Below are 22,981 nucleotides of genomic sequence, written 5' to 3'. Positions count from 1 at the left end.
TGATAGTGAGGCACAGTTGTTTCCATACTGGAATTACTGAAACTCATGATCATAGTCATGTCCCTGAAATTTGTACTTGTTGCTTATAAGGAAGGTTGCATGTGTGAAAACAGTGTCATCTGCCATTTCTCACTGGTAGATACATTAATTTTACTGAATCTGCTTTGTTCATCAATCATTTCTTACTTTCAAATGATATGCAAAAATTACATAATTATTTTTTGTGTAGTATTTCTCTGTAGTGAGTCATTTAGACAAAGAAAAACTCATCACCAAGATAGAACCGTGGAGGTAAAGTAACAAGCTTTATCCTGCGCATGATTTAAGTGCTGTGACAAAAACCTTGATGGGGTTTTCAGAGAAAGCAAGCCGTTGCAATTTCATCTTCGTGAATGCATTTGTAGCTTTAAAGGAGCTTAGACTTTAAGCCTCAATAACAATTTACTTGGGAACAAGAACACACTGTGTGTGGCTTTGCATCAATCTGGTGTGTGTTATTTGCAACCCTCCTCCCCTACATCTCGCTACTGGTAGTAATCCCATTAGACGATTACATCTGGTGTCCTCAACAGACAGATTTAGTCATAATTTAAAAAGTACTTCAAGTGAGCTTAATTAACTGTGTGGTCATTTTATTACCAGACCCTCTTGTACCCTATAACTGTGCTGTAAGTGGGGTGAATTTATGGCCCATTAGGATGTGCTAGTCTACAGTTGTGCACTTAACTGTCTGTTATTTAGTCAAAACTACAAGAATAAAGGGTTGAGCACATTTTTGTACTCATGAATCTTTAATGCAGCTGTGCTAAATGTCACTGCAACATCTGATTACCAGTCTGTGGCTGAGTCATTTGAGGAAAGTGGTCTGTAAGCAGGTGAGCAGCAGCTCTTCCTAGAGTTGTTTTCCTTAGCTCAACAGAAGAGAAATATATACTTCAGTGTGGCGAGCATTTGCTTTCAGTGTAGCTGATGGCCTCAATCTGAATATGTTATGATCCCAGGAATGGGAAATCTTTATGCTCGGGCAAAATTGCACCAATTTGTTTCTCAGTACAGGCAGGCAGAATTGACCTTTAGCAGAAAAATATTTGTATTTTCCTACACCTTTCTGATCTTTTGGCTAACAATATTTATATTGGGTTAGTGATATTTATCTATGTACAATTTATTTCTCTATTTTAATCAGAGGAGAGGGAAAGCTATTGAGGGAAAGAAGTTGACCTGGTTATTCATATAGATGGAGACTTAGTGAGAAGTTTTTGAGCTTTCTTTTCCTGTAGAACTGTCCTTGGAATGGATCTGAGGAACTGAAAAAGCTGTAGCATGTTCACTAAAGCATGGGTCTAGGTTTGGGCAAGTGAATAAACTCTGCAGACTCGCACTTAGTGCATGTGCAGATGGAAGTTCCCAAATAGAAACAGATAGTACGCTCTCCTTGGGGTGGAAATAGCAGAGGAAGATGTCCGGTATGAATGTAGCTGTGTTCTTGAAACCTGTTGTCCAGGCTTTTCCTTCAGAGAAATGATGTGTTGTTAAATGAAAACTGCAGAGATTCACAGCCACTCTGGGCAGAGGGGTGTGCTGTCATCTCCATCCTCCATAGTACAAAATAAACAGAGTATTAGTGTCTAACCTGTATGGAGCAGTGAAGTCTGGTGCACTAGCAAGACAAGTATTTACAGGCTGTGCTGGCCAGGATAAGGAGGTCTAAGTGTTCCTACAGTGTGGTGTTTGCTGTAACTTTTGTATGTTTGGACCTAGTGTTCTGGTAACGCAAGAGACCCCCCATGTTGTTACAACCTGGGGCACAGGTACTGTTTCTGAGTTTTATACAGAGTGGAAAAAGGCTGATAACTGTGACAACTGCTTAGCTAACTTTAACAGCTAACTCTTAAAGTAGGTTGCTCTTTCACTACTGGCTAAAAGAAATACAGCATCTTTTGGCTGAAATGTAAGGATGGAATGGAAAATACAGATTCATGGAAGGATTATACAGTGGAACCTTTCAGTAGAGAAAGTTTCACTGCATTCACAAAATGGTTGGAAGGAACATGGGAAACTTTATACTGGCTTGTTTCTTCTAAAATGAGGCAGGTTCAAAAGAGAAGCACAGACCAAACCTTCAGCAGCAGTGTATAAATGCAACCCTACTTCCCAGGAAAGGAGGACAACATTAAAAAGTTGTGTTGGGACAAAGTTGTAAAGTGCAGTCTTTAAACATACACCAAGTCTTTAAACATATACCATAGGCAAAATGTTGAACTGGGTGTTAATTACTGTATTGCTCAAGTTTTGCCCATTAACTTAATCACTGAAGTGTGGAGAAAGCTACCACTGAAAAAAATGCTGCTTTGTAACATTTTGCCATTACTGTATCACCTAAGTCACGTCTCATTCAATGTTGATGCCTGAAGGGTCACTAAATATATGATAAAAAAACCTCCTGTGAGTCTTTTCCTGATGGAAATAGTCTTTTCTCACCTGAGAGTTGCAGCGTCTGCCCAAAATGGCAAGATGGCAGGGAATTACAAGCTGGAGCAATGGACAGTGGGGCAGAGAGGTTTCAGGAAAGCAATCCGGGTTTTAATTTTCTGATGGAAGACCTATGAGGTATCTTCTTCATGAAGTTGAAACCCATGCCACATCTGGCACTTGGCAGTCATTTCATTGTTTCTTCCCAAGGACTTTCTGCATGCCCCTAGTTTTGCAGAGAAGGGGAGGAAAACTGTGGCAGCCAGCTGGAAAACGTAGAATGTTTTATCAACCTTCAGCAACTTGCTCTGCCAAAAAGTGGCAAAGCACAAGTATGACACCCCTGCTGTGGTGCTACTATCAAACAGGCATTGCTTTCTAAGCCAGTATGTGGGGGGACCTGCAAAATACAGAAGAGGAACAGGAGTAGATTTAATCCCTTGTAGACTTCGCCTGAGTGATCATTGTCAGAGCAAACTAGTCACTGTGACAAAGCAGCACAGCAAAAGACTCTTACAGCTTCTCTTCAGACTGGCTGCTTTTGCATTGAGGGATGGGGTATACCCTACTGCCAGCCCCAAGGTCATCTGGACCTGTGCCCATCGCAGCAAGTTTCAACTACCCTCTGGCTACACCCCTGTGTTCCTTTTATCCATTCCATGGGCACAGCTTGCAAACCCGGCCAGGGAAGCACACACAGGTTTTCCACAACTGGGTGGAAATTATTTCAGGCACAGGCAGTGGTGGGCTGCTTTCCACTCCTTCAGCTCCTTGTGTGGACTCTACTTTCAGGTTATTTCCTTGGCAGCTCTTGCCTGCTATGTAATAGTTATGCCAGTCATTTTCCTCGTGTGGGTAAGGTCTGAGGCCCTGTGTACATGACCCAGAGCCCAAGTCTGAACAAGTCTCTGTTTCATCATGGTGAAGTTAAGTGCTATGCATATGCTTGAGTGAGAGGTGAGTAGAATTAGGGTTGTGGGAGATAGTCCTGGCCAAGCCTGGTATCCTGTGACTGCTTTGAGCTGAGCTGGTATTCCTTCACTCTTAAACCCATGGAAATGTCCACGTTTCACTTGAAGAATTGTGTTGCCAAATTGTCATTTTTCCTCTGGGGTCACATCATTGGGCTGGCTAACATACATAAGGATTTCTATCCTTGGGAAGTCTTCCAACATCAAAATGCCGGCCTGATGGAGTAGAGCTGCTTTTAAACAAGCCCCGAGTAAGACTCTGCTTTGGTTTATGAACTCCTGGTGCATCACACTGAGTTCAGGTTCTTGATGCTGGTCTGCACTGATTTCTGTTTTGCTTGTTGCAAACTTTCAAGTGCTTCTGAAGTACCAGCACGTTAACCAACTGCTGAACTGACAATACAAGGTTTAATCCGCACTGCGTCTTTAGCCTTGTACTTTGTGATGGAAGAGCCAAGAAAGAGCTGAACATGGTAGAAAGACCCACTGAAGCCAAATAAGTTAGCTAACATGTTTTGTAACCAGAGTGCTTCTCGGAAGCAATAAGATTAAGTGGATCAGCTGGTGTGGTCTGTGCCTGGTGGAAAGAAGCTTATTTAAATTAAGAGGGCAGAGAATCTGTGCCTCAGTCCAGAAAGAAGATGGGTTCCACGGAAGACCTTGACTATCCTCAAATCATCTTGCAATACAACAGTGGATTTTTAGTCTCAAAGGTAAGAAATACAACTCAGTCTTGGATAGATGTCTAAGAGTATGCAGACAGAAATATTTAAGGATCTCACTTTAGGTCCTGAATGTAAGTCTTTGGTATGAAAACCATCTCATACAAAAGCATTCCATCTTCTTAGCTAGACAGAAAGGAAATTTGACAAGAGAAAAGTTCTGAAAGTGAGCTGACCTCTCAGGATGGACTTAGCATTTATTGAGACCTCTCTGACCTTTTGGGGCTTGGATGAGGAGACCTTGTCTCTGCATAAGACTTTATAAAAGCACAGGAGCTGTTTTGCTTGAGGCTTGCTGTCTGACTGCCTCAAATATGGGAGGTTCCTTCAGTGATGGGATTTCTTTCCACTTCTCATTTTTGGAGTTTGTGAAACAGAGAGCTGACTTGAATTGCTTTTTCACTTCCTGTTAAACCATGCAAAGAACAAGATTTTTCAAGTATCTTCTCAAAGAATTTCCTTCCCTCTCCTGTGTGTATGTATCATGCAGAAGGCTGAGCTTGAGAATTTTTATGTATTGCCTTTTTTCAGGTGAAAGAGAGAGTCTGGTAGAATGACTTTTTCCAGATAGAAGATTAAGGCACAAAGGTAGAACTAGTAGTTCCACTTTCCTTATTGTTTACTGATGTCATTTGCTTTTCTGTATATGTAAGCACATGGGCATAAAATTATAGTATCCAGTGCAGTGGAGATTTTTTTTTTTTTTTACTCATTTACTATTTCATTACCTTTTCTATTATCCCTTTCTGCACTTCTGGCCAACATGGTAATGGAAGGAATGCTCTTTGGGTTGTGCAAATACTGCTGCATCCTAATGCTCCTGAAAGGCAGAGCAGACAGTAAAGAGAGGAAAAAAGGATGATGAAAAATCCTCTTGCTTGATGGGAAAGAAAAGTGCCCAATGCTTTCCAAATTAACACTCGTACTTTGTTTTTGAGAAACGATCTCAACTTCAGATAAACCATATTCCTACTGAGGGTACAAGGAACTTCCCATGAATTTATCAAATCATTGTAGTTTGAGGCAGTTAATTGAGTTGATGTCTTTGATACTGTTTTAGGAGTGTTTATGTGACCAGAGAAATAAGCTAATACTTGTAAACCTGACTGTGTACAGCTAAAGAAAGATGTTTTTCATATGTATGTTTACATGTGTCTGTCTGAAGGTTGAGCGTTATTCCTGGAGATGTTACACACCTTCTCTATGAAAAGCAGGGCAATTCTGCTGGCCTGAATGAGGTGGTCCTTTTGGCTGAGACAAGCTCCCTGCCTCAGGGAGACCACTGTAGTCACGCAAGTCAGTCCCTGAAAATAGGGTCTGTAGAGTGGGATACTCCCCCCTGCTGCAAGCCACAGGATAGCCTCCAGGGTTCACTGGAACATATGTTAGATCCTTAAAGAACAAAAGTAACAACAGAAAAATCCACCACTACACAGCCTTGCCTCTGTGCTCTCCAAGCAAAAAGCAAGAGACACCGTGAGAAAGTGCTCTGAAACTAAGGATGAGTTGGGAACGTTCCAACCCAAAACCTGGTCTCTAAATGTGAACTTTTGTGAGCCAAAAACATGATCTGGCTTTTCCAGAAAAGGAATAGATATGAAAAAAGGTGCACTACAAGAGCTGTATGGTATTATCAGTGTTCAGGGAAACTTCAGTTTAATCATTGGACTTGTTTATATGAAATATGATTTTACATGAAAAAAATATTGTGTGTATATTTTTTCCAACGAAGCAGCTTTAGAAACACAGTAGGCTTTGAGCTGATCCCTCACTCCCATCTTTCCTTACCCCCAGGTTATGTTCACTGCCTGTGAGTTGGGGGTATTTGATCTTTTGCTGGAGTCAGGAGAGCCTCTGTCTTCAGATTACATTGCTGCACGCTTGGGTACAAGCACCACAGGGATGGAAAGACTGCTGGATGCCTGTGTGGGATTGAAGCTCTTGGCAGTAGAGCTGACACAAGAAGGAGGTAATAAAAGCAGAAGAAGGGGAATAAACTAAAAGACTTAAACCTCTGATGGTTTTGAAAGTGAGGCAAGGTGTGTGGGGTACGGTGATATCTAGTGTTAGGCCAGTTACCATAGCCGGAAGGAGAACAATCACTTGGGAACACCATCCCCTCTTCAACTGAAAGAGAAGCAGCAAATATCATCATGATGAAAGGTGTAAATTAAAACCTAAGTGAAGGGCTCTATATGCCTAAACTTCTTTGTGCAAGAGCCACAGGTGACCTCAGAGAAGATATTTGGGGTCTCTAGAGAGCTAGTCTCAAGAAAACTGAGGTGCAGGTATGATTTTAAACCTTAAAACAAAATGACAGGGTGGTTGGGCAACAGCATGATTTAAAAACACATTTTGTTTTTCTTTGGGGTTTTACCACAGTGTGAAGTATTTTAAGTCACTGGTCTGAACTGAGATGTGATGCAAGTTTGCCCTTGCATCAGAAGCGTTGAGTCTATGTGGTCAGAAGGGATCTGTAGCTGTCAGACAGCTCGTCAGGACTAGCCGGAGTCTTGCAAATTGTGTCCCCTGTTCTGGCTTGTGTTACCTTGCCCTGTTTTAGGGCTTACAATAGCCCAATGAGTTTAGGGAGAACCAGATTTATCTTTTATATTCCTCTTGTATGCCGGTCCCATGGGTGAGTGATGCCACTGCACATGCACTGGAGGAAGCGGGGAGATTTGTGTGAGCCCTTTAGGCGTTCATCTGTCTGCAGAAGCTCATGCCTTAGTTAAGTGAGACAGGGTAGATGTGGTTGGCATGCTGTTTTGGGGACTTGTCTCCCACTTACTGACCTTGTTGAGTGGAAAAAAGACTTGTCTGCAAGGGCTGCTTCTTTAAATAGAGCATACCAAAAGCTTTCTCTGATAGCGGAACACTATAGGTAAATGATGACATTCTAAGGTATTCTTGCCTCTTGCAGTTCTTGAAAGAAATGTTTGGTGCTGGAGTAAGTGTAGGTAGGTGGTGTTTACTTACATTGGATGGGGTAACATCCGTTTCAGCAGTCTTCATCCACTGCTCATTGCGGTGGAAGGATTGATTGTAAAAGCAATGTTATTGTGTTTCTGGTCATATAGACAACTTCTGGTGATAAATACCATACTGCACCATAGGCTTGGAAAGGTGTTATATCATAGATGCTAGTAAATATATTTATTTCACCCTTTAGCCCTCTACAGAAATACAGAAATTTCCAACATCTACCTTACGAAATCAAGTCCCAAGTCTCAGTATCATATTATGATGTATTACTCCAATACAGTCTACTTGTGCTGGCACTACCTGGCTGATGCTGTGAGGTAAGGAGTGCACTGTCTGTTGCAAACTGCTTTGTGGCATCTGTGTGGCTGCTTTTAGTGGTTTGTCTCTGGAAATAGGCAGAATGAAGATGCTGGCTGGTTCTCAGAAAGGAAAACCAACAGATCATTTCAACAGTTAACATGGCCAATATGTGTTCTTGTTTTTTCTTGCTCTCTATTTCTGTGTTCTTGTTTTCTTTTTCCTTCTGATAGTAGGGATGATCTAGGAATCAGATTTCTCTGTGTTTGACTTTCAGGAAAGCACTTGATCATTACAGTGGCTCTTACTTGAGGAGACATCAACGAAGTAAATGATGAGTAATGATGACTAGGGATACTTCTTTTGCAAAGGTGTATAGGTAGTTTAATGTGGGTCTGGAGTCTCACTTGTACCACTCCTTGCAACTTATGATCAAATGTTGTGTTTGTGATGGTGATGGCTGCACCAGTCTCGTACCTTTACCTGAGAAGTGTTCCCATAAATCATAGAATCACAGAATAGTTTGGGTTGGAACAGACCTTAAAGATCATCTACTTCCAACCCCCTGCCATGGGCAGGGACACCTTCCACTAGATCATGTTGCTCAAAACCCCATCCAACCTGACCTTGAAAAGAGGCAGTCATTCTTGTGAGATGTTGAGAAATATTTCAGCGTATTTTGGGGTTGCAAATGAGGATGCCTTTACAACCATTACAAACAGGCTGGCAACACATGTTTCATCACTGATATCGGGGCAACCCCTAGTATCAATACAGGCTGGGGGATGAAGGAATTGAGCACAGCCCCGCCAAGAAGGACTTAGGTGTACTGGTGGATGAGAAGCTCTACATGAGCTGACAATGTGCACTCATAGTCCAGAAGGCCAACCATATCCTGGGCTGCATCAAAAGCAGCGTGGCCAGCAGGTTGAGGGAGGTGATTCTGCCCCTCTGCTCTGGTGAGACCCCACCTGGAGTACTGCCTCCAGCTCTGAAGTCCTCAGCACAGGAAGGACATGAACCTGTTGGAACTAGAGGAGGGCCATGAAGATAATCAGAGGGCTAGAGCACCTCTCCTATGAAGAAATGCTGAGAGAGTTGGGGCTGTTCTGCCTGGAGAAGAGAAGGCTCCAGGAGGACCTTATCGCAACCTTTCAAGTACTTAAAATGGGCTTATAAGAAAGATGGAGACAAACTTTTTAGCAGGGTCTATTGCAATAGGACAAGGGGTAACGGTTTTAAACTAAAAGAGGGTAAATTTAGACTAGATATAAGGAAGACGTTTTTTACAATGAGGGTGGTGAAACAATGAACAGGTTGCCCAGAGAGGTGGTAGATGCCCCATTCCTGGAAACATTCAAGGTGAGGTTGGATGGGGCTCTGAGCAACCTGATCTAGTTGAAGATGGCCCTGCTGGTTGCAGGGGAGTTGAACCAGATGACCTTTAAAGTTCCCTTCCAACCCAAACTATTCTATTCTATATATTCTGTACAAAGTTTACCACCTTCTACAGTGATGAACCAGCTAAAAATGCAGCCCTGAGGTGTGTTTGGGGTAAAAAAAAAATAAAAAATCCACACTTACATGCTCTGTTTGGTTGCTACCTTAGAGAAGGAAGAAATCAATATGAAAGAGCTTTTGGCGTTTCATCTGAAGACCCTTTTGGAGCAATGTACAGGTAATCATGAGTATATTTATACAAATTTTATTCTTCTTATTGTAGATAAAATTAATGTTTTTTAATTATGGCTGAGGACAATTAAATATAATGGTGTGAGAATCCCATTCTTCAGAACTGTCATGGAGAGTTTTCCTTTTGCAACAATATTAATCACTGGGACACTGTCTGATATTTTGAATAGAAGAAAGAAGTATATAATTTCCTATTCTGAAAAACATATCACAGGTCTCTGGCACAGAGGTAATGGTAGTTGAAGGAAAAAAATATCCCTTGGAAGCCTGAGAATTAGCAGCATAGTACACTGTTGGACTTCACTAGTCTTAATTCCCTATTTAAATGCATGAATGCATAGCTGTAACCTTCTGCTACAGTAAGACTCAAGGTAGGTTTATATGCAAAGAGGATGTATTCTGTGTCAATAAAAATAAAGATTACTGTTTAAGCTAAAACTTGTGATAACAGTTATATGACAGAAATCACCAAGGATATTGTAAGTTACCTTTTCTATTTGTTGGGTCTGTTTGCATTACTAGATCAGAAGAAGAAATGCTGAAATTCATGGCTGGCCAGAACTCAGTATGGAGTATATGTGGGAGAGATGTTCTTGCTGCATTTGACCTTTCCCCTTTCAGGCAGATCTATGACCTGGGAGGTGAGCATCAGTAGATCTTTAACAAGTCTCTGAACTATCTTCTTTTACAAGCTCTGAAAAGAAAAATAACTCTGATTATGTATGATGGGCAAAACAATGGTAAGCAGGACTTATCTTGACAATAAAGGGAGCATTTTACTGATTTGTTTGGGTAAAAGAAATGTGAGAGTGATGAGAGCATTAGGAAGCTGAATGCTTTTTTCTACAGTGTCTCATTTGTTTGAGTAGTGGCCCATCCCCTCATGTATGTGGCAGGTTTGGCATTTTTTCTTGCCTTGCTTGGTACATTTTTCTAGTGCCAGACTCTTTCCCTCCTCCTCTTCAGTTAGTTTCATTGAGATATTTTCTGCAGCCTCCTACCCAGCAGTGCCCCACTGTCCCAGCCCTGCTGAGCACTGCCAGGATTCATGGGACAGGTCAGGTGCCCTCACAGGCTCCATCACTGCTTCCCCAGCACCTGGTTTAGTGGCCCTATTTTTCATTTCCCACCTTCCACCTTCCACACCTGGGTCTGGCTGAGTGTGTGTGTAAGAGCTGTTATGTCTGGGGCTGACCCCATAGACCTGAGTACTGGGAGTCCTGGAGCTTCCTGTAGAGAAAATGGAGATGATGGCCCCTTCAGTCCCTTCTTCTCCCTTTCAGCAACAAGTGGGGAACAAATGTACCTTGCCAACTGCCATGAGACTGAATGCACCGTTGCCTGCATCACTTCGTGGGGCTGTTGCTGAACAGGTCTTTTTTGTGTCAGTGCTGACCTTTCTTTGCTCTCCTTAAAGGAGGTGGAGGAGCTTTGGCCCGGGAGTGTGTTTCGTTGTACCCAAATTCCACGGTCACAATTTATGACCTGCCGAAAGTTGTGCAAGTGGCCAAAGAGCGATTTGTTCCCCCTGAGGAACATCGGATTGCTTTCCATGAAGGTAGGTGTGGACAGCGGTGTAATGTCGTGGCAGCTGTTGCTCCTGGGCCCCTTGTATCTGCTCAGAGGTACCACACTGGAGGCTCAGGTCTCCAGTGGCCCCTTATGTGGGCGGAGTGTCCCAGACTGCAGCCTCCCCAGCCTGGGTCTGCAGTTCATTGCTACCACGGGGCTGTCCCAGTTGTGCATCTGCAGCTATCTTCTATCAGAGACACAACTTGGTTATTCAGCAACCCGGAAGCTCTTTACTCCTGAATAGAACTATTTGATTTCTTCAGAACAAGAGTACTTAAAAAAAAAAAAAAAAAGGCCCTGCAGTTTTGAAAAATTGACATGACACGTTAAAAATCTTCCTTACATTCCCTTTTCTGCTGTGCAGACCTCCTGGCAGATGTGCGGGATGCCAGGCCTGCTCTGAGCAAGGGGTTTTCCTTCTCTGGTCACGACTGCTTCACTTTCAAGTCCTAAGATATTTTAGGCTTTGAACGTGGGTGAGCTAGCCCATATTCCTCTTGGCCAATCGGTAGATCTTGCATGGTCTTTGCACCACCTATGATGAAAACGAGTGTAGGGAGATCTAATTTTTGACATTTAGAAAGTGTTGGAATGACAATATTGCTTGACGCTCGGAGAGAGAAAAGAAGCCATGAGGAAGGAAAGAAGTATATAAAAAAAGGTGGAGAAACACGGGAAATGGTGTATGTGCCAGTGATGCAAAGAAATGGTAGTGGAAATGACAAAGTAAGATGTAGAGAGAAAAATTTGAATACAGTACACTGGATGCTGTGCAAAAGGCATGGTGATGAAGCTAGTGCTAGGAGGTGAGAGATGTGTATTTTTTTCCTTATGGATTTATGACTTAACTCTGTAGTTACTGAAGGTCTTTGAAAATTTGCTTAGATAAGGGGAAATTCTTTCCTTTTTTGCATGAGAGAAACCATGAGAAACTGTCTCTTCTTAACATTTCATGAATCTGAATTCCTGTAACTGGACAAAAGTTAGACTCAAATGCTTTCCTGTGCATCAAAGACTTTTTCAGATCAGCTGCTGCTTTTAAACATTTCAGACCTTCTTGATGCTGAACAAGAATAAAATCCCCTCTGGAGTATCGAAGAGGACTTTTACTCAACTCTGTTGCTCTCTGATGTGGATAACGGACACAGCAAGCCCAGAGTCTTTAGAACTGAAAATATTTGCTGAACTCAGGCTGCTGAGTGTGTTTTGAGGGTTTGTGTAATACATGTATTCTTGCTTTGCAGGAGACTTTTTTAACAATTCAATTCCAGAAGCTGAACTGTATATTTTATCCAAGATACTGCATGATTGGGATGATGACAAATGCAGGCAACTGCTAGCAAAAGTCTACAAGGCTTGCAAACCTGGTGGGTGTGAGTTCTTGAAGAGCACAGAGACTCTTGCCTGTCAGTGACATGAAGGACACCAGTCTCAATGTTCAATTTGGGTAGCAGAGCATGGTGTGGGAGCAGTGCATGGGTTTCTTGGCTTAGTCTTTTGCTTTCTTAAACCAGCTGTGTGCAGCTGAGCCAAACAGGGCCTGGTTTAAGTTCTCTGTATCTGGCTTCCAGTTTTAGTCTCCTTCTCTACATGGACTCCTGTTTCAAGGCATTTAGGTGTATGGATTGGGGATTTTGGGTATTATTTAGATAGACAGGTGTATACGTCATAGTAAAAATCTGATTAAGCACCGTACTGAACCCTCACAGCTTTGAAAACACTGCCTACAGAGCCAGGTTCTCAGCAAAATCAGTAAGCTCCTGTGGATTTCAGCTGGGGGAAATGGGAAATTTCCATCCCAGTCATAGCATCCCCTTCAGCCCTGGTACTTCAGCACCCACCTAGCCAAGCAGAGGCATGCCCAATGCTTTTGCTTTTTTGTTGTCTTTTGTGATGCTGAAATATGACTTAACCTAGGGGCTGCTTCTTCCAGAAACTAAAGATTAGGATCTGTCCTAGTAACTCAACTGAAAAGTATCTCGTCTTCCCAGAGCTCAGCATGTGTTTTATTTCTCTTTATTCAACCAGGCGGTGGAGTGCTGCTGGTTGAATCACTTCTGAATGAAGATAGAAGTGGGCCTTTAGAAACGCAACTGTATTCGATGAATATGTTGGTCCAGACAGAAGGAAAAGAGCGAACAGCAGCAGAGTACAGCAAGCTCCTCGAGGCAGCTGGCTTTGGAGAGATTCAAGTCAAGAGGACTGGAAAACTCTATGATGCTGTTTTAGGGAGGAAATAATAGTACCTCTTTTATGTACGTAATAAGTAAGTGTTAGGTAATAGAGTAAGTGGAGAATTGTGATATTCCCCTATTAGAGGGGAATCATCAACTTAGCTTTTAGTTAAGGCAGCCCTCTTTTCGGTAAGCTAATATATTTTCAGGAGAATCACTCATGGCAGATCTTGAGTGTGAATGGATTGTAAGTCTGGAAGCCTCACTAGGCCTTCCCTTTGGATCTGGAAAGGAGAGAAAGAAATCAATACCTGTTCCACAAGAAATAACTCATGAAAGAAATGTGCAGTGCTTCTGCTTCAGATTTTTTCATTTTTTCCAATTTTAACGGTGTATCTGACTAAAGCAAAGCTGAATTTGCATTTGAATTTCTGCAAAATAAAACTGACCCCTGTACTTATCTCTGTTACTTGACTTTTTATTCCTGGGGAATTGATGTAGTATAAACAGATCAAGTTATGTCTCCTTGGGTTTAGTCTTTTCAGAGTTCCAGAAGAAATCCTGTATGAGCCTTGGGGAGTTTGGCATGAAAAATCATATTAAATTTTATTTCCTCTAGATTTTGCTTTACATTATGAAAAAGAATTTTGAATCTTGATGACTGGCTGAAGCCCAGGGATACTCTTTACAGGACAAGCCCGGAGATGACAGCTGAGAGAGAAAATGATACAGACAAGTCATTCAGTTATGCACTGGGGAAGTTCTTATTGCTATTTCTTTAAATCATTTAGAATCATAGAGTTTGATCAAGCACAACCTGCCATAACCCACTCAGTTCTTGGAAGCAGAATTACAGATTCCTGGAATGAGAAACACTTGGAGAAGGCACCAGAAAGTCACTTGCTGCAATGATTGCACTAATTGTATTTGCATATTAAGCTGGAAACTAGAGGAGCCTGAGTTAGTCTTTTCAATAGACATCCACAGGAGCCTACTGCTCCTTTGATTGTAGGACGAGGAGCATAGGGAGAAAGTAGCCTCAGTTAGGGAAAAGTTGGCCTTTTGTCACATTCTGTGATAGGGACACAATCAAATCAGAAGGCTGTAATGGTCCTTCTCATCCATAGAAGCAACAGGGCACAGTTCATGAACCACTTATGCCTGAGTAGGATCTCGCCCTGTAGATGTCAACCGGGTATTGCAGGAGTTGGGGCAAGTGGTTTTGGAGAGTTCCCTCGTAAGCCTCAGTCACTGTGCAGTGTTCCCTGCCTGCGAGTTATGTGGCATGAAGGTGACTTTGCCAGGAGCTGCAGCCTGTGAGTAATGTGTTCTGAATGCTTGCTCGCTTTCCAGACAAAGCGAGGTGTTACATCCTGCAGCAGCCAGGCACGAACGCGAATAATGAAATGAGGCTGATCGGGGCTTTGTTGATTCCCAAAAAACCCCAAACATTGCTGTTTTGACTCTACCAAGAAGCCAATGAATTGCACTGGGGGGAAAAAAAAAATAAAAATAATAAAATAAAGTGCATGCCCATGGACTGCTGGTTGCTCCCATGGCTGCGCTGTTTCCTGAGCTAGTAGACATGGCAGCCACAGTCAGCATGCTGTAGCTGCATATATAAACTGCCATGTCATATAACCTTGATGAGTCAGACAATCCTGCCTCAGCTGGTGCCCTTGACTTGAAGAAAAATATAAGCAGGCTGTTTTGGTTTGTCAAAACAAATACTTTAAATGCAGTACTTCTGCATTGAGTTGATTCATGACATAGTTTGCATGTCATTAACTTGCCAGTGAGTGGCTTGGGCACAACTTGAATAGGCAAGATGCACACCTAGTTCTAGCACGCCTCTTATCTGTACCAGGGTTCAAAGATGCTGGATCTTTAAAGAACAGGATTGACCCATTATTAACTGGAATACAGATGGAAATGAACGAAGTGCAGGATGGTGATCACAGATTTTGAAGATCATTGGTGTTTAAATGACTTTTAAGGGTCAGATGTGATGCCTTACTAGAGCAGTTAAATAACAATACACCATCACAGTGTGCATTCACTGCCTGTGTGAAGCAGAACCTCCAGCTGGCTATAGCTTTGGCTGCTCGTTCCTTATCTGCTGGTCGGCATTTGAGCATCCAGCCTCTGAGGGGATAGTAAAGCATTCTTGGCTGCTCTTTTGTGCTAGATGACTAAGTAAATACTGGAGTATGCATAAGGAAGATACTAATATTCTATATTCACCTTCAGAGGCCAGACCTTTGAAACCACAAAATAATGGAATAAGAGGACTTGTGCTGTTTCCATTAGACTATATTTATTTATCTACTCCGTTCTGATTTTCCTATTCTTGCTCTTCAACCCTGTGTCATTTCCTCCACAGTGTGTTTAACCTCCACTTCCTTCAGAGCCTCTCTTTTCTCCCATGTGCCTTTGACCTTTGTCCATCCTTTAGTCCTTCCTTCCTCATGCAGAGAGAAGGTTGCTCTGAGCACAGAACAAGTCAGTGCCACAGTAAGAGAGTAAGCCCAGAGTGCTCTGAACTTAAGAACTGCCTTGACAAAGCAGAGGCATAGCTGGTCTCATCAGAGCCTTGTCCTTTTTTTTTTTTTTCTTTTTTTTTTTTTTTTTTCTAAATGACAAACACTGTGAAGAAGACCTGAAACAAGTGCTTTCCTGTATGCAGGCAAATTAAAACCTGTTTGCTCTATGGTATCCATGCTCCAACAGGCATTTCTGATAACACCTTATTATATATGGGGTCTTTCAGCTGTGTTTTTTGCTTGACATTGGATATTTTAATGTTAAAAATATCGTATAGGAATAAAGCCATAAGGTGGAGATTTCCAAGTTACTTGTCTTTTGGGTAATGAAAGCAGTTGCCAAGTTCAGGCCCTCTCATGATGCTGGGGTGGGTTGTTTTCTGTTTGATGCAGAAGGCTCTTGTAAACAGAGTTCTTTCCCCCTCTCACAGAGTTTTTAGCAGTATAGGCTGAGACAAACTTTCTAGCTCCCAATATGACTTGAGTAATGAATGAAACTGACCATAGCTGGGGTGAATCAGCCAAGAACAGAAGAAAAAATGCACGAGGCAGGAACTGTAGTCCGTGAGCTGAGCCTGGCTGTGCACAGCTGGGCTGGGTGACTGCAGCTGCCCCCAAGGCCACTCTTTCTGGTAGGACAGAAGCTTCCAGCAGGGCCTTGGCCTGGTGGCCTGGGAATTATATGAAAGAGCAGAGGGCAGGAGGAGCCAAGGAATTTGCCTTGTTAGCATGCTGACTGGAAGCTGAAGGCTGCTACCTTTCAAAGGGAAGCCTCTCCACCCTACAGGTCCCTTTGGGGAGTTTCCTTCCATGCACCTGCAAAGGAGCCAAGTCCAGGGTGCTCTGTTTCCTGAGGTGTGTCAGTGAGAGGTGCACACAGCCTTTCCCACAGTACCTACAAGCACGTGTGCATTCATGGATCCTGTGAATATGACCATGGCCTCTAGATCCATCTCATCTCTGTGCCTCACCAGGTCACTGACTCTCACCTCTGGTCTTTCCACACCAGATGGGTCTTCTCCTACTTGGCCAATGACACCTCCAGCCAAGGCCCCATTGCCTGCTAGTGCATCCAGGAGCTTGGGTCAGCCATAGGCCTACGGAATCTGTGTATAGCAATATTAAATGTATCATCATTTTTTATGGTTAATTTTTGTCTGTGACAGCAGTATTTTACTTTTCAGTGGTAATTAGATCTGGACTAATAATAATTCAGTTCTGAAAACTTCATTAGACTGGGTGAGGTAGGTTCCTGGCTCTGCATGGGAGAGGTATTACTCTTGCCGATAAGAGTGATTCCTGGTGTCCCAGTGAGGACTGCCTTTGCTGGTGAGGGGCCACCAGCCTCATAATAACTTTACTTCGTGTTCACTTCCAAGGCTGAAGCTCTGGCCTTTGGGGCTTGTTATCTGGCTGTTTTGAGGAACTACCATGTGAAGCAAAGCCTGATAGAAAGTGTCTCTTGCTGTTTGTCATCCCACACTTAGATTTCCCCATCATAACAAAGACCTTGAACGCACGGGTGCAGCCTGAAGACAGGTGCCCCAACATTGTCAAGAACTTGCTGACAGTCATTGGTCATTGCAGAAGTAAAACCTTGAGCACTGGGAAAAAAAAACTTCAAATAAACAAAAGAAACAGTAACTAGGCAAGAAAAAGCAGTGGAGGAGCAGAGTGAGGAAACCCTGCCTAGAAAAACAATAGCCTGGTGTGCAGTTGGATCAGGAGGAAGCTGGGGGCTGAGGGCTGCCTAGAAACACCTCACCAAAGGAGACCTCAAACGGAGGGGAGAAGGGTGGGGAATTGTCACTACAGAAGCTGTGGTTGTAGAAGCACTGTGGGACAGTGGGAACCAGGCACATGCCCCCAGGCTCCCTGCTGGCTCCAGGGTTGCCTGCTCCTAGAGCCCCCTCGAGGGACCTGCCCACCAGTTGTCCTGGACTGCGTGTGCTGCTGTAAGTGTGTGTGTTTTTCTCCACAGATTCTGCACATTTCTCCCCTCTAGTGCTCTAGCTCCTAAAAAAAAACCAAACCAAACCAAAACAAAAAAGGCTTATTTCAAACCACCTTCGTTTTGGGCAAGAGCAACATTTTGAATGCATCTGAAGCAGCTGAGGTGAGAGAGGGATAGTGTGGGGTGCTTTCTGGATCTCAGTAAGGAAGGCCCAAAACAAATGGCTTAATAGAATAACTGTTTTAATAAGACAAAATGATAAGAAGCATACAGATAACAAGTAAGCCTTACGTCCCTTCAGATGCCAGGCACCCATGATTGTACAGCATTGGATGGAGCGCAGTTGGATTTTCCCGCAGTTCATTGTACAGATCCTGTCCATGGAGGGAAGCAACTCATTTTGTGTTATTTGAGGACCTATATAATTTTCTTACAGGAAAAAAGACAAGAACTTGTTGCTGCACTGTTAGATAAAGGGAAAGCCATGCAGGTGGTGTTATGGCTGGCTCTGAGTGGAAGCTGCCCACAGGCTCCTCTGTTATGGTGAGCTGGCTGAGCTCATCCTGTAGTTGAGGGATATGGGCAGCACAGCACAGGCATGAAGACTACCCTGGACATGCAGCATGGTGCAGCACAGGCTTACACCTGCTCAGGTTAGCTGTGATGTGGGTCACTACCTCCTAAATGAGCAACAGGATCAATATTTTCCACCCCTTGATCCACATACATCTTACCTTTCCAAAAGATATTATAAATTACAGATAATGTTAAGAGCATACAGGCTTCTCAAGCCTAGAGAAGACATGGCCCAAGACCACTGACTCCTTGAGCACAATGTCTTCTGCAAGCCTGACAGTAGGCGGCTTCCAGAAGGTCAGCGTGTTTCTGAAGAACTGAACGTTCTTACACCTTGCAGCCTCTGAAAGGATGCAGTACTTGTGTCCAGGCTTGACGAAAGCAATTTGATTGTGACAGGATGAAACAGATTTCTTAAAATAAGAAATATGTCTATGTGTTACATATTAGTGCAATCAGACTGTCAGGAGCTGACTAAACCACCCATAAAACTCAGTATTTCTTTCCAGCATCTCATAGTGGGTTTTGAGAACCACTTAAGGTTCATATTGTTAGAAAGGTACATGTTTAATCTCTATCCTATGCCATATCTTACAAGATGCAACAGGTAATGTTTTCTGAAATGGAATACAGTCTTCGATCAATAAATCTTTGACGTGATAAATGAAGCAGTGTCAATAGGACACATTGCTGATTTCTTCTTTCAGCATTTAGAGTGCACAAACCTGCAATATGAATGCCAAGGATGCCAAAGTGTGACAAAACTGTTCACCTCTTAATGCTTATTAAAAAAATTAAGAAAAAAATTAAAAATCTAATATGGAAACTCTGAAATGTTGGTAGGATTTATTTTTTCATTGGAGACTGAATAATCTAATACTACTATACAAGCATTTCTTTCAGGCCTTTAGCTTTCAGAAGTGGCATTCAACAGCCTTGAACACGAAAGGAAGCTTTGGTCAGTTGGGGTCAGCTGTCCTGGCTGTGTCCCCTCCCAACTTCTTGCACCCTCCCAGCCTGCTCGCTGGCTGGGCGAAACAAGGAGCAATAAAGGCCTTAACTGCCTTGCAACAGCTGTAAACACCAGTGTGCTATCAACAGTATTTCTTATCCCAAATCCAAAATATAGTACTATATCATCTGCTAGTTAAAAAGTTAACTCTGTCCCAACTGAAACTATGACAGAAGGCTTTATTAGTTCAAAGAAACAAATGCAAATCCATTAAGTATGGAAATGTCCTCTATGATAACCTGTACATTGGAAGACTGCATACCAGTAAGCATAACTTTACAACATTATGATTGGGAAGACCATACAATTTGCACAGTGTTCTATAACGACTATTTTAAACTAATGTTTTATAAAATAATAGTCCTGAGAAAGGTAGGAAATGTCAGCTGGTAGAAACCAGGAGTTCCTCAACCATGTGCATATACTAAACAAAACACTATGTGAATATGTCATATATAAGCATAAACCAGTTTTACAGAAAAGTTAATTTGTTACTGTGGAGCAAAATGAGTATTTTCAGAAACATATTATCATAGTATTTCTGCTCTAGAAAAGTGTCTGCAGCTGTCCATGGCTCTAAACAATTACGCTGGTGCAAAAGGTACCTTGTCATTGTGGAAACAAAAATGTGTCTTGTGACATTTTCATGATAAGGCCACACTAAGTTGAAAACCACATTTTACCAGAAATGATTGGGTATTTTGCATAGACAGCCTGTACGTTTTGTTCCTCTTAGGTAGCTTGGCATTTGAAAAGCTGAAGTCACCATTTGTCCTGACATGTCCTGGTATGGCAGTCCCAGCAGTACAAGGTAGAGATGGGGAAAGAAATCCCTGACAGTGCAGGAGATCCTCAAGTGCAAGTAACTTCTCCAGAAATTAAGCTTAAGCTTGTCCTATGAATCTAAATTAATACCAGGTAACTTAGAAAGGAGCTTTTTTCCTAAGATAACAATGCCAGCACCTCAAATGTGAGGACTCTGGATGGCTTCCATCTGCTTACCATTGCAGTAAAGCAATTTTGATGATGTGCAAGTCATAACGGCATGATTAACCAATATCGGTATAAAGTGATTACCAAAAAACTTAACTCTGCATCTGTCCATCCATCTGTCTGCTAATGGATCATTATTTTTGTAATGTAAACTATTTGAAAGCTGTAGAACAGAGGTGAATGCTTGACTAATTTTGCCAATGAAACATAAGTTATCAAGAAGTCACATCTTGAGTGCTTCTAAACCCTGCCCCTCCAATTTTGTCCAAGGCTCCTGAAGCACAAGCACAGGATGATACCAGAGGGCCCAGGGGTATAAATAGAAATCACAGATGATCAGTTACAGATAAATGCAACCTTAACAGGTGGGTAGAACGGATTTTACAGCACAATTTGAAAACGTGTAGACTTGTGTAACAGACTTGTGCAGCTGCCCATGGTTGATCACATTGCAGAGATGTCTGTAGGCAGAATATAAAGCAGCAATGAATCCCAACTACTCACTACTTGCACTTGTCCAGAACAAGTGTGCAGAATGAATCCCTCTGGTGCTTGTATTCTTACATGTGTAAGTATTTTTTATTATTGGTAAAAGGATGTATACCTCAATTTTTTGTACTTTGTCTGGTACTCTGCTCTTGAGGCTTTTTAAAAATTGTATGCACCATTCTGTCTTTAATCACAGTGCAGAAAATCCATTTGACCTGGGATCCCCTCACATGTTTTATCTTCTCTACACATCTCCTGCTGCCTCACAATGAATTTGTAGATTAGCTCAACCAATTAGCTCAACCAACTATGCTTTGCCATAGGTGTAGGTTAAAACTTTTGCAGGACTATGGCTGCCTGGTTGGAATTCTATTTTTATCGTTAGCTAAGCTAGTCACGTATGGCCTGCATGCACACATATGCAGCTGCAAAGTGAACTCTACATGCTCTGGATGGGATGCTCAGGAGTGCTGGCCTTGAAACTAGGTTGTTTGTAGTACAACATGAAGGGGTAATGGTTTGGTAGCACCAGGTACCCTCACCAGCACTCTCCACCTGCCAGCCAAGTGCCTAATCAAGGACTAGGGAGCCTAGAGAGCTGGAGAGGGACTCTTTGTCAGGAGATGTAGTGACAGGACAAGGGGTAATGGTTTTAAATTGGAAGAGGGGAGATTTAGGTTAGATATTAGGAAGAAATTCTTTACTGTAAGGGTAGTGAAGCACTGGAACAGGTTGCCCAGGGAAGCTGTGGATGCCCCATCCCTGGAAGTGTTTAAGGCCAGGCTGGATGGGGCTTTGAGCAACCTGCTCTAGTGGAGGTGTCCCTGCCCATGGCAGAGGGGTTGGAACTCGATGATCTTTAAGGTCCCTTCCAACTCTAACCATTCTATAATTCTATGATTCTATGACTTTTCACCCTCAGACTAGGTCTTCCCTGCAATTCTGTGGATGACTGTTGTCATGTAAAAGCTAGTGGCCCAAGGAATTGCATGGTGAAAGAAATTACTAGTGATCTCCACTGCTTTTGACTTTAACTGGTAAAAGACAGAGACTTAGTGAAAAGTTTTTGAGTTTTCTTTTCCCATAGAACTATCTTTGGAATGGATGTGAGGAACTGAAAAAGTTGTAGCATGATCAGTGAAAATGGGTTTAGATTTGTTGAAATAAATGTTAACTTTGCAGAATTGTGCTTGGTGTGCATGCAGATGGAATTTCCTAAATAGAAAATGAGCTTGTGCACTAGCCTTGAGGTGGGAGTAGCAGAGGAAGATGACCATTATGAATGCAACTGTGTTCTTGAAACCTGTTGTCCAGGCTTTTGTCTGATCAATACAGATTGTCTTTTCTTATTTTTAAACTCTATCTATCTGTTTCTTTTTGGGAAGTCTTTCAGCATCAAAATGCCGGCCTGATGGAGTAGAGCTGCTTTTAAACAAGCCCCGAGTAAGACTCTGCTTTGGTTTATGAACTCCTGGTGCATCACACTGAGTTCAGGTTCTTGATGCTGGTCTGCACTGATTTCTGTTTTGCTTGTTGCAAACTTTCAAGTGCTTCTGAAGTACCAGCACGTTAACCAACTGCTGAACTGACAATACAAGGTTTAATCCGCACTGCGTCTTTAGCCTTGTACTTTGTGATGGAAGAGCCAAAGAAAGAGCTGAACATGGTAGAAAGACCCACTGAAGCCAAATAAGTTAGCTAACATGTTTTGTAACCAGAGTGCTTCTCGGAAGCAATAAGATTAAGTGGATCAGCTGGTGTGGTCTATGCCTGGTGGAAAGAAGCTTATTTAAATTAAGAGGGCAGAGAATCTGTGCCTCAGTCCAGAAAGAAGATGGGTTCCACGGAAGACCTTGACTATCCTCAAATCATCTTGCAATACAACAGTGGATTTTTAGTCTCAAAGGTAAGAAATACAACTCAGTCTTGGATAGATGTCTAGGACTGGAATGTTCAAGGACGTCAATTAATGTGTCTGAGAAGAATATCACAGAATCACAGAATCTTCTAGGTTGGAAGGGACCTTCAAGATCATCTTGTCCAACCATCAACCTAACTGACAAAAATAAACACCCACAAAACAACAAAATGCAACACCATCACTAAACCATGTCTCCCAGCACCACGTCACCCTGTCTTTTGAACTCTTCCAGGGATGGTGCCTCAACCACCTCCCTGGGCAGCCCATTCCAATGTCTGATAACCCTTTCAGTGAAAAACTTTTTCCTAATATCCAGCCTGAACCTCCCCTGGCACAACTTGAGGCCGTTTCCTCTAGTCCTGTCACCTGTGACTTGGGAGAAGAGACCGACCCCCACCTCTCTACACCCTCCTTTCAGTTCATATTATAGTTCATAATAAAGCATCTTAATACTACACTGACTTTAAATTTGAAATAGATATGATGATAGAAATCTAAAAGAAAAAAAACAAAACAACTAAAGCAGACCTGGCCCTCAGCATGGACCTAACATATATTGAGACCCTCTGACATTTGGAGGCTTACATGAGTAGATCTTATCTCTGCAT

The 22,981-nt window shown here is 42.5% G+C and overlaps 1 protein-coding gene across 1 annotated transcript; it reads left to right on the top strand.

The window, feature by feature from the left end:
* The first annotated feature begins 4,084 nt into the window (after positions 1 to 4,084).
* ASMT (acetylserotonin O-methyltransferase) lies at positions 4,085 to 12,951 on the top strand. The gene is made up of 8 exons (XM_074150891.1): positions 4,085 to 4,156; positions 5,960 to 6,134; positions 7,338 to 7,467; positions 9,057 to 9,125; positions 9,662 to 9,780; positions 10,557 to 10,697; positions 11,956 to 12,078; positions 12,740 to 12,951. Exons 1-8 carry the CDS (start codon positions 4,085 to 4,087, stop codon positions 12,949 to 12,951), a joined length of 1,041 nt encoding a protein of 346 aa, XP_074006992.1.
* The last annotated feature ends 10,030 nt before the right edge of the window (positions 12,952 to 22,981 follow it).

The sequence above is a fragment of the Numenius arquata genome, chromosome 1 (genome assembly GCF_964106895.1).
Source record: "Numenius arquata chromosome 1, bNumArq3.hap1.1, whole genome shotgun sequence".
NCBI classification, from domain to species: domain Eukaryota; kingdom Metazoa; phylum Chordata; class Aves; order Charadriiformes; family Scolopacidae; genus Numenius; species Numenius arquata.
This window is presented reverse-complemented; position numbering and strand designations above follow the sequence as displayed.

Bases quoted from the DNA above. Each gene is read 5' to 3' on its own strand.
- ASMT (XM_074150891.1), top strand. From the start codon at position 4,085: ATGGGTTCCACGGAAGACCTTGACTATCCTCAAATCATCTTGCAATAC. The intron at 9,126-9,661 runs GTAATCATGAGT...TTGCATTACTAG, and splicing joins CCTTTTGGAGCAATGTACAG to ATCAGAAGAAGAAATGCTGA. The intron at 9,781-10,556 runs GTGAGCATCAGT...CTCTCCTTAAAG, and splicing joins GCAGATCTATGACCTGGGAG to GAGGTGGAGGAGCTTTGGCC.